General features: G+C 38.5%; 1 protein-coding gene across 4 annotated transcripts in view; it reads left to right on the top strand.

The window, feature by feature from the left end:
- Nucleotides 1–12,303, top strand: part of SPIDR (scaffold protein involved in DNA repair) — a 209,238-nt gene that overhangs the window by 79,077 nt on the left and 117,858 nt on the right. For all 4 annotated transcript variants that reach the window (XM_056330864.1, XM_056330863.1, XM_056330865.1 and 1 more), the window contains exon 8: nt 2,356–2,575. In XM_056330864.1, coding sequence (XP_056186839.1) covers nt 2,356–2,575 — 220 coding nt within the window. The remainder of the gene's footprint in view (nt 1–2,355; nt 2,576–12,303) is intronic.

Below are 12,303 nucleotides of genomic sequence, written 5' to 3'. Positions count from 1 at the left end.
AAACTATCTCTGTGCATCTAAATAAACAAATAGTCTGTGGTTCTGTAGAATGTGCATGTGTGCCAAGTGTGAGACTTGGCTAGCTGAAATTGTGATGCTTTTAACATAGAAACATTCGGCTCCATTTAGTATCAGCTCTCAGTGTTTGCACCAACTTTAAGACTGGCTTGCAAGAGACGCTGGTACTTGGTAGGGTTTTTTCCTCCAGTGCCTTTTAGAAGCTTTCATATAGGTATAGTTCTTGATTTACTTACTACTTATTAGTGTTTTAGAGGTATTTAAAAGAAGAATGTTATTAGGTTGTCACTCATTTTCTTCAACCTGCTTTATCAGCTGAGTAACATGTACGCTGTTGACCAGTAAGAATTGTCATAAAATTCTGTGTGTAAGAAATGTGTAGTTCAGAAGTGATGAACAGTCTCTCTCATAAGCTGTCTTAATACTTGGTTTTTATAGACTTTTATTGTTTTTTAAAATTGAAGCTGATTATTTTGTTACTTGGTTTTTAAAGTGGATGAAAATGCAAATTATGCAGTATGTCTAGAGGGGAGAGGTAAATGCTCACTTTGAAAGCTGAGAATTTTTGTGGTTAGGGGCATTTGTTTCTGTGTGCCAGATGACTTGGGGTTGACAGAGGACCACAACTGCAGCTAGTCAGGCAAAACACAATTCAAGTGTGAATATTCTAAGTCCTTGCCTTTAGGCATAGAAAACTAGTCTGCACTCACGCTTAGCAGAAGTTTGCACATAAGCAGACCTTAACACAGTGCAGTGAGTATTTAGAGTGGCACCATGATGTTGCAGCCTTCCCTCAGAAGGTGACAGCAGTGAGGAGTAATAGCAGTGGCAACCACTTCTTTTCATCAGCCAGTCTCACAGGACTTGGCAGAAAGCATCGATTCTCCTACTGCTGTTTCTCAGATCTGGAAAAGGAGGTTGAGCTGTAATGCCTTGAGCACCAATGTCTTGTGTACATCACATAGAGGACTTTCTGGTGGAACCCTTTATGCTGCTGAAAAATACCAGTTCATGGGAAACAGAACACTTTGCAGAAGTATGTTGCATGTGATGAAAATTTGATTCACATAAAAGTGGTTTTGAGAATATTTCAGTTTTATATTTCAAAATTACTTTATTTCAGTTTCAGCATAAAATGTAATAAAGACTGGGGAATACAAACAGGGAAAAAATATTTTAAAGTTTCTCATAAACCGTAACTAAGATATTTTCATTTATTTTCCAAAGGAAAGACATTCACAGTTGTGAAATGGGCCTTAAAATAAACAAACAAATAACTAGTACAGCTCTGCCATTAAGTTCCAGTATCATGTTCGTAGTTCCTCCCCTGCTTCTTTGCTGTGGGAAGACTATAATTTATTTCAGCTGTTTTTCTCAGGATGCTGTGTTTTTCCCAGTGCAGCTTGTGAATCAACATGGGTAGAATTAGGGTGCTGCTGCCCTGTCCTCTGGCACCATCTTTCTCCACTAACTGCTCGTAGCATTTGGCAGGTAGATAACAACAATTCTTTCCTCACTGACCAGCGTGCAAATCTGAGCAGGGCTAGGTGAGAAAGCGAATAAATTTTACATAATCTTACAGTGCGGACTCAGGTCTGTATGAGTAGCTGTTACCCTGTGCAGACTGCAAAGGGAGGTAGAAGTAATATCATTTCTGTTGTTTCTTGTTCAGCATATCAAAAGTGCTTAGAATTGAACTGTGGGGATGCTGGTATCTATTCTTGTTTCTTTAAAATGAGAGAGCCTTCTGTGTCCTGATAGCCTCCTGATAAAATGGATGATAAGTTTTGTGATAATTATTTTTAGGCAGTGAATATCTTACTCCCTCTTTCTCCACATTCATCCTAAATGTGAATCGTCAGCTTTTAGATGCTTTGTACCTAACAGAAACTCTTCTAACTTGGTCCCTGACAACTCTTGCTTTGAGAAAGGTCAAGGAGGGCAATCACAGCTTCACTTTTAACACAGTGTGATTATTCTTTTTTAAAATAAATTTATTTTATGCAGTATCTAAGAAAAAAAGACTGAATAAAGTGAATGAGTTGCAATATTAAAAAGTTCAGATGTGGTGGGAGAGGACTTGTTGTGAGGAGTTTGTGATTTCATTGGTGTTTAGAAGAAGTGCAGGTAGGCTTTCGTCTCCACGGTTAATAGTATTTATGAAGAAAAGAAAAATGGCCACAAAACTTCAACGTAAGTCTTTTGGTAGGGCAGTGTATTCTACTCACGTAGATTTTTCACACTCAGACAGATCTGCAGAGGGATGCACATCTTTATAATTTCTTTCTCCTCATCCAGATTTTGCATTTTTGTTTTTCATTTTAATTTACTTTCCAGATAAAACCGGTGTCTTAATTGTGAAGATCTTAGAAATGTTTGAAGAGTGTACAATACAAGTTGCCATCTGCCAGCAGCTGGAACAGTCTCCTGCTATGCTTTCATCCGATGATGCTGTCATCAGTGCAGGAGAACCAATACTCAAAGTCCTCTTTGCAAGAGAGACAGCAGCTCACCTGAAGAGCAAGCCACAGGATGTCATCCACATCTACCCTCCATGGTGAGTAGGGAGAACGGGCCACGCTTGCTGTAGCACTGCAGAACAAAGTGGGGTTGGTGGCATGCTGGCTGCACTCTTGTAGGAAAGACCTTCTGGAGTAAGGGGGGGGCAGGGCTTTCTTCTGGTCATCTGTCTCTGGCAGATGGAGAGACTTTGACAGATACCTTAAAGGTATCTCAGATAACAACTAAATGTGTATCATAATGCCTTTAGTGTTGCTCAGGGCTTCAGTTTTGTTTTTACTTAATATTTTTGAGTTTAGAGGAATGGAAAGGCCTGAGCAATGTCTTATCAATGATAAGGCCAATAAAGTGCATACTTTCTGGTAGCAAAGTAGTTCAGGAATGCTCATCTGTTGCTGTGAGTATGGGTATAATGTTTCAGTGGAAAAGCCTGTATTAACTGTACAGCATTCAGCAAAAACAACATGCAGCTAAAAAAGGGGGGGGGGGGAGGGGAGAAGAAATGAGAGTTTCATGTTGTTCTTAAGGAATCATTAGACACATTTTTAGTAGTTCCATGTTGCTGCTGCTGTCACTGCCTTCAGTTCCCCAAATTCCTCTCCGGTGCAACCCTTTCTGGAATTCTTCAAAATGTTTGGTCTACATTTGTGATTTTTTCTGAATTGGATTACTTTGCTGATTTCAAGGGGTAGCATAAAGCGATGCTTTTCTAGAAAAGCAGTTGGTTGATGGTGGCTGTAGGCTGGAATGTCTGCTCTTTATAAAACTTCAAGAGAACTTCAAAGTGGGAATATTACTTCTTCTTTTCACTCTTCTCCACCCAAAGTATAAAAGAGGAAGTATTTTTCTTCTTATGTATTTCAGCATTCATTACCAGAGTTTTAACCTCCAGCTGCAGCAGAATCCTGCCTCTAGTGTTTGTCAATATCCTTTTGCAAAATAGCTCTTCCTGTTTTGCAGAGGTTCGTACCTGGTTTTTATCTTTATTGATAGTTGCAAATCTTTTTTAGGTTCCCCAATTTGTAATCTTTCACTTCTAAAATGTTGGTTAGCTCTTTTTGGAGGTGATTCAAAAATTAATTACTTAATCTGTGGTTTATTATGGCTACAGATACAACTATTGATATTTTACATGTGAAAAGATCAGTAGCTAAGGGAAATACAGTTGAATAAATTAAGTCCTAGTCTAATATGAAATAAGTCACTGCTGCTTTGGTTTTTTTCTTCCTCCCACCCCAAAGGTACTAACGTTTGTTCTTTTTTACCTCTTCCTTCAACAAGTTTCCTTTCATGCTTTACATTTGCTTTTGTTTCCCCCTGTTTTCTTCTTGTTTCTCTCTTCTGCAAACTGCCGTCTTAGTTCTGTTTTCCTCTTTATAGACCTTAACCTACACAAAGATTTTTGTACCAGCAAAGCTGTTTTAGTTAGGGTGTGATTCAATCTCTTTTGTCCCCTCCTTTTTTCTTTCCCCAAATGGTTACTGTCAGTATGCTTAGCATGTTTAAGTCCCAGACTGCTCCAGCTTGTTCCGTGTCTGCTTTGGGGAGATGTAACAGATCCTTTCCAGACTACAAGCACCCATAACTGTACTAGTGTAGTCTTCTCATTTGTTTAAATTCTAAGATGTTCTGGACATAAAACTCATTCATATATATATGTGTATATATATATATATATATATATATATATATATATAAACTGAGATTTCCTGAGAAAACTTTATAGCTGACTATTGTTCCAGAAATACCACTTTTTATTTGCTTTTGTTTTTTATTTCAGTAGGATGCACTTTTCATGTAAGCAAAAGGTTACTTCATAAACCCAGAATGTTTTGGCAGGGGATATGTCTGTGTGGTCAGAGTTGCTGTCCTTACCAATGTGACTCTCAAGGCGTTTTATAAAGACATTAGTCAACAGTGGCAAAACTGCATTATCTCTAGTCCTATTTTCTATCGTTTTGGAATTATCTTAATGTCAGTCGTCTCTTTGTTTACTTGCCAGAAGTCCAAAGAAGTTGGGCTGGATACTGTTAAACTAAACCTACTGGAGGCGGGGAGGGGGGAGGGTGAGGAGTGGTTTTGTTTTAGATTATTATTTGGCACTTCTAGTTTACATTAATTGGAAATTGGACTTCTACACTTAATGGAAGTTTCCTCTATCGCATTTCCAAGCTTCTATTCTGTTAAACTCTTATGTGAGAGCTGTGCTGAAATGTAGTTTCTGTTACTCTGCGTTGAATTTTCTGTCGTTAAAAACAAATACTATTAGGGTTAAAATGCTTTCCTGTTGATTCAAATGTGTGACCAGTGTAAAAACGAATTAACTAACTCTAACCTTGACATAATGAAATAAGCATATTTATATATCTTACTGATAACACCAGTCAGAAGCAAAAGGGAACAAATAAAGAAGTAAATGCAAGGGGGGACAATCTTTAAATGATCTGTGTGCACTTGGACACACAGCACATTGTGCGTCGTTGTCCTGTATTTTGAGATATTTGTATGGTAAGGCAGAATGGGTTGACATGGGGTGGTTTATAAGTGGACTGCTTCTACTGCTGTAAAGTAACGTCCTGAGAGTAGAATTCTTTGCTTTTTGCTTTCTCACCAGGCAGCTGGGTAGGTTAAGATGCAGACACACAGGCTGCTGCTTCTCTATGTGACTATTTATAAGCAAAATTTGAATGTATAATTTTGGAACCTTTGTAAAATTACTTTGCTTTTTTAACTGTATTTGTATGTGTTGTGAACTCAGTGCACAGCTTGGTATGTGAAATGTCTCTGGCAGTAGACGCATAAATACTTTGGGAAGCAGTGTTTAGAGATGTGTTGATATATTTGTTGGTATTTGTTTGCATACAGAATCCCATGATACTTCAGCACTAGAATACAAGCCATTGAATTTAAAAAAAATAAAGTATTGACAGGAGTCTGGTTATAAGAATCTTACCAACCTGGACATCGCTCATGAAGAGTGGTCCCACCAGCTTTTAGAGGAGCTTTGTGTCAGAGTAAGAGTTTGCAGCACTGAGCCCTGATTTCTTTATAACTGGATATGGATTTCTTCAAGTTTAGTGTCTTAAGGTACCTATTTACAGTATTGAATGAAAGGGATTTCGTGTGAGAATTGTCACTTGCTACAGGGAAACCAACCCTGACAGGCTGATTAACATTTTCAAACCAGCGTGCCTGGTGGAGGAAGGAGCTCAGCTACAGTGCCTCTGAGCTGTCTGATGGAAGACTGCTCTGATCTTGGGGCTGTGTAGAAGTATTATTGCAGTGTTGTATCTAAATAAAGCCTATTAACTTGGACACATCACATGAAAATGGTTGAGTGTTTTGGGCTGGAGCTGGTTTGTGTCTGGCGAGCTGGGAACACAACAGGCAAAAGTGCTCAGCCCTGCCAGCCCCTGCCTGCGCAGGCTTGCCTTTGGTTGTCTTTGCAGCACCTGAGCAATTTCTTGGATTAAGATTTTAAATGAACACCTCATAATTTTTACAAACTGAATCTGAATCATTAAGTGGTTTTAACCACTGGAAAATAAAAAGCTTATTACTAAGTCTAATTAAATTGATTCCTAAGTCTTTATTCACTTTGTAGAAATACATATCCATCAAAAAGCAAAGACTGCTTGGTACTGCAAAGATGTGAGTGAATGGCAGCAAAGGCTTCCTGGTTCCACTGGTGGTGATTTTATGGCTTCAATTTATCTGAGGTTAATTTGTTTGTTTAATTGTAAAAATGATAGAAGTAATTTACCATACCTAACAGAAAGTGGTAAAAGTTGGCATTTTTTGAGACTTCAGGATTCATTTTTCTGTTGACAGCAGGGCTCGAGGACGGTTTCCTTCAGATACTTCTGCCTTCTGCTCATAGATATGCCTGCTGTTGAATATTCAAGATAAATTAACCTGAAGAAAATGGTGCAGATTAGAAGTCTTCCTTGCAATTAAATTTAATGACTCTGAAATGTTTTTCATGTGTTTCTGAAGTTAAACTACTAGAAGTGTGTTGATATTAATACAGCTGTTGGCAATAGCAATGTAAACCACAGACGAAGTTTGATTTGGACAGGCTCAGATATCGATCTGTACCTACTGAATGTGATGGCCTGGTATGAAACCACTAGTTCAGGAGGTTCACGTGCTGCTGGTAACTGGAGGGCTGGGACAGTATGAAGGAGACAGATCCACTTTGTGTTCTGTTCTTACATTGCCTGTAAACATTGGCAGTTATGCACTGGCAGCAGACAAGATCCTTGGCTGGATAGCTGCTCTTCCCTGTGCAACTTCTCTTCTCTGTGCTTAAAAAAAGGTGAAGAGGGGGAAAAAAAAAAGAAGAAAAAAAGTAAGTTTATTTTAGGAACTCAGTATGGTAAGTATATAAAACACTCTAACTCTGTGACATCAACAAGCAACTTCAGAGTTGTTCTTTAGTTTCTCATAACCTATGAAACCACAGGGAATCATAATTACTCAGCTTTGAAAGTGTTCCAGTGCCTGGTGAAAGTGTTTAATGTAGACTTCGCAATTCTACTTGCATTACACTAGATTCAGTTTCTCCTTAAAAGAGGTTTAGAAGAGTTTGAATTATTTACTGCCAAGAAGAGCTTGTACAAAACATTGCTGCAAATCAGTTGATACACAGCGAGGAAACCTTGCATCTCCATCCTTGAAGGTGGGCCAGTGATGGAAGTTGCAGTAGAAACATGCAGGCAAGCTGAACAAGTTTATGTACGGGAAGCGATCTACTTTTGTGGACTTACGTATTCTACTTTAGAATTATCCTGGAAATGCTGTAGTCTGTTTTGTTGGCTCAATAACAGGACTTAGGATAAGTGGATATGTTGCTGTGATTTGTCTGTTGTCTTAATACACTGTCTTACATTGCATACTCTTACATAATCCTGGTGAGCAATAACAGTACCAACACGGGGAGCTAACATGAAGTAGGTGCTTTGACCTAGCATGTGTGACTGGTGTTGAAGAGGGTTTGCCTTCCATTTGATGAAGATGGAGACTTTTTATCACTGTTGCTCTCACCCATCAAGGGAAGCATTTAAGAACATTGTTACAGAATACCTCCCTATCACAAGAAAGAACATGTGAAAGTAGGATCTTGGGCTTCATATATTAATGAAATGCAAAAATGACCTAATGCTGCTCTGTAAGAAAGAAAAGCATCTATATCCTTTGAAATTTTCTTTTTCCACAAAGGTAGAAAATGAATATGAATTAAAGACATGTATGGAACATCTTTTACACAAATTCAGCTTCTCTACTTACTCCACAAAGAGGCAGCTTCTTTGAATCTTGATTGGTCAGTTGGACAAAACTGATCAATGTTCACAATCTTCCTTTGATGAAATCTAAGCGTTTACAAATATATATATACACATACATATAAAAATATTCAAATGGATGGAAAAGAGGGGAAAAAAAGATCCCTCCCATCAGAAAGATGTCAGCTCTGCCTTTACATTCTTTCTTTGAAGATGTTACAATAGCAGAGTGGGAGGACCCTGATAAGAGGGACAAGGCTCACTCAAAAGATAAAATTCTACAAAACTTCAGAGCTGTAAAGCCAGTGTGGGCACTATTTCTAAAGTACATATGGGAATGGCCTTGGAGCCAAAGATCAGATCATATCTGCTTGGAATTGCTTCTCGGAGGTCATGCAGTTGTGAAAATAGAAGCTTCTTTCAGAAGAAGCTGAAGCAGCTGCAGGTTTCTTGCAAGTGTGTATATTTTTTTTTGTTAGGATATACCTTTCTTAGTGCAATCAATTCCAAAGAGATCAGTTCTCTTTTGAGAATAGGAATACAGATACTTTTTGTGAACAGAAAGTTGTCTCTAACAAGCTTTTAATATAATTTCTTCAATGCTTCTGTTGCTTTGTCCATTCTGACAGAGCAGGCCTTGGGGTTTTACTAATTTTTCTATTTTTAAAAATAAATTTGGTTTTTTTTTGTCCATCCCCTCATGTAAAGGGAGAAAGTTGTATCTGTAGAGCTGCTTAGGTATATCCTATTTTATGTCTCTAGAACTAAAGACATTAAACTATTAGTATTATTTGTGTTTATTCACCTTGCATGTAGAATATCAAAACACCACCCTTTCTTAGTAATCAGATCAATGAATAATTATGATCCTTCGTAGGTGGATGACATAATTGGGGGAAAAAAAAAGCATTATAAAGCTTTGATTCCAAGAGGAGAATAAATCATTTATGTCATTTCTATGATTTGTCACAATCGCCTGCAGCAACAGATACCTGGTATTTTGGATATGGGTTATGTCTAAGAAACATAGCAACATGGTTGCACTTTTACAGGGAGATAGATGTGCTTGTTTTTATAACATGGCATAGATAGATGTATTATATGGATGTCATACATAAAACATTAGTACCCTGAAAAACAAAGATGAAAGAACTGCTCTCTATGAAAGGGTTTTTCCATGGAGAAAAGAACAGAAGCATGTTTGGGGAAGATGGGAGCCTCAAGAAAATAGATTGAGAGTTCTGTAGAAGATTAAAACTGGATTTTTAAATAGGACTGTCTGTCTCTGGGTTCATAGCTGGTGGCATCTTGACACACTGAAAAAGGGGAATTTCCACTGTATTGTACCAGTGAAGCACTGGGTTTTGTTGATATGTTTGCTTTCGGCCAAATCAGAGGGGTCAAAAGCAAGTGGTGTGTTTGCGAAGCAGCAGCTTGGTTTTTAGGTCAAGGTTGAAATGCATTGTTGTCAGCACAGAAACCTCCTGCAGGGGTAGAATATGTCTGTGTGTCTGTCCAGATAGCTGTCTGAACTGGGTACGTGCAGCCAGCTGTTATGCTGCTGGCTCACACATGCAGCAAGGGCTATCCGGGTAGCCTGCACAGAGCTCGCCTACAAGGAGCATTGTGTTGTGCTCAGGAGGTAGTTCCATGGTCCAGAGGGAGCCTCCACCAGGACAACTTTCTTCAATATGGGCCATTTCACTTGTAAGAATAAAGAAGGAGGCAGTGGATGTAAATAGCCTGGTTTATGCTGGGGGGCTGGTTTTCCACGTTTGTGTCAAATATGAGAGATGGATCCAACATCGGTCCTACTAGAATGATTGTATTGTCCAGTTAATGAGAAAAATCTTAATCACCTTACCGTGGTGCTTACATGTTGAGGAATTAGCATACATTTGAGTCCATGTTTTTTTGGATCAGAAGAAGAAAATTATGGCTTTAAACATCCGTTCCTTATGGTCAGTGATGCTGTTTACATTTGATTTTTAGGTTACTGGAAAAAAATACTCGGTGAAAATGTCCTATCCTAATAATCACAAAATATTCTCATCCTGAAAGCTAATAATGTGTACTTTTTTTTTTTTTTAATGAAAGGTCTATACTTGAAACTTTCCAGCTTTTATAAGTGAGGAAATTCCAAGCATTTTGTAGTGACAGATACTGTTAGTGGGTAGTTGTCCACTGACGTCAAAAACAGAGGATGGCGAACAGCTTTGTTCAAGTCAACAAAAAATGTACCGTCTTGGATAAACTTTGTGTTAACAACGGAGCTATCAATGATATACGAGCAGCTTCACATGAGTTCCCATGTGCATTCAATCCAATGCTAAATTCCAGATCTTGTTTAATGAGCAACTGATGGAGCCAAGACCTGGCACTGCACAAAATCCTGCAGTCTGCTTTATCCAGTCATGAAGGAAAAACAAGCTAAATAAGTTCAGATGAACAAGTTCAGAATTACTGCAGGGTTATTAAAAAGTTGTGATTTGTATTCCTCTGCTAATGTTTATGACTAACACATTTGGGACGTGTAAAACAATACTTAATTTGTAAAAAGACTATGTGCCAAAATTCCTGCAGTAGTTTAACCACTAAAGAGCAAGTTTTGACTGTATGAATGGGTTTGTTTAAATGTTTAAGATTATTAGCAATCAGCTAATCTTTTTTTAAAAATTTACATTTTGAAAAATGATTATTTTTTCCTGTTGGATTGCTGTTCAGCACTTTCACTTTGTGAAATACAATGTATTTCCATAGCTTATCATGGAGAAGCAATTTTAAAGTCAAGTGCCATTCTCTTTAGCAGGTGTGGTTTGCTACTGTAATGGTAGGTGTGTAGTAAGATTTTTGCATGCAGTTGTGTATGCAGTTGTGTTGGGCTTTGAATATGCTGGATATTTTATACCACAGTGGGTTTTCATGCTAAGCATGCTGGTGCCCTTATTCAAATTTGTGTGGGCGAAGAGATGGATAAAGTGTGAGTTTACCAAATTGTCATGTCTGGTCATTCCCTTCCACATGAAGGTATACTTTCTCAGACTCCTCCTCCTGTATGTCATATTTAGCTAAGCAAAAGTTAATGACTATACTCCTAGCAGAAATAATCATTAAAACCCCAAGTATTACAAAAGGGGAATGTTGCTTTCAAGCATTTGAAAAATTTGGAATGTTGCTACCCATAATGCAGTATTTAAAACATCCCTGCTATCCTGGGGGGTGGGGGCATGGGGAGAAGGGGGAAGAACAAATTTCGCTGTTAATTCTACCAGGCAGATCGCTTTCCTTTCGGTAAAAGCTCGTGGAAAAAATGCCTGTGGTTTTATGTATTTTTGGCAGCAAGAACGTACTTTGGTATATAAAGCAGTTCAGCTGTGAAATATTCAGTGCAGCCTTTTGTGTGTTTCATGAAGCTTCTCTTCCTACCATTCTTCTGAGTCAACATTAACCATGCATATTGCAATGTATTACTTCTCCCTGAGTGGTAGGCTCCTTTGACAGCTTCCCGAGATGTCTTGGAAAAGTATTCCTCTTGTTACTGTCCCAGTATAGCCTTCTGGCAGACCAACTTTCTCCCAGCAGAAGTATCAGAACAGTATCCATGACATTAGAAGTGGTGTACAACCATTAATTTTACCTTTGAGGGATTCACTGTGTGTTTTGAAAGCGAAGCAACTGGTGTGGCTCCAAAAAAATCATACTTGGCAGTATGTGGGAAGGTTGGAGGGTTTTTTTGTGGGTGTGGTTTTTTGGGTTTGTTTTGGGGTTGGTTTTTTTTACCCCGTCTTTAACCTCTTTGGACTCTGAAATGATATCTCTTGGCTCTCTCCTTGATAAAAGAGTTAAGAAGCCTAGTGAACATTTCTGTGGCTATTTCTGGTTTTGATGGTTCTTTCTTTCCCCCTTTCTTAAGTCTTGGGTTTTTATTTTTTTTATTGTGTGGTGCATGCTTGTTGTAGAGCACATCATGATGATGGGCTTTGCACAGTCTTCCTGGGAATTGCTATCCTTAGTGTCCATGTTCCTTGGGTGGCATAAAAGAGAGGACTGCATGTCCATCTTGAAGCTTCTGCTGCTGTTCACAGCACAGCTGTTAGGCCAAACCCAGGTCTGTCAGCGTCTTCAGCTAATACCTTGTAATTTGAAGTGAGGCTGTGAAGAAATACCTACCCCCTTTTGCCACCTCTGAAGTATTGCTGGGACAGACATTATAGATCATAACGTAACTACTCTGGAAAAAAATGGCAGAATATCTACTAGAACGCTGTGTGCTACTGCACACTGAAAGCACTGAACTTGAGAACACCTTAGATTCAGTATAAAACCAGAAATTGCATTGATTGTATTTGTATTTTCATTTGTCTTCCTAGCATGGCACAGCATGTCTGCCTTTTGCATTTCCCAGAAACAAATCACTTCTCCAAGTTGAGGTTTGTTTTTGAGAAACATGGGCAATTCAGCTAAGTGAGACTTGTACATT

This window comes from Falco biarmicus, chromosome 3 (genome assembly GCF_023638135.1).
Source record: "Falco biarmicus isolate bFalBia1 chromosome 3, bFalBia1.pri, whole genome shotgun sequence".
Lineage (NCBI taxonomy): Eukaryota > Metazoa > Chordata > Aves > Falconiformes > Falconidae > Falco > Falco biarmicus.
The sequence above is the reverse complement of the archived record's forward strand: the minus strand, read 5'-3'. Positions and strand labels throughout refer to the sequence as shown.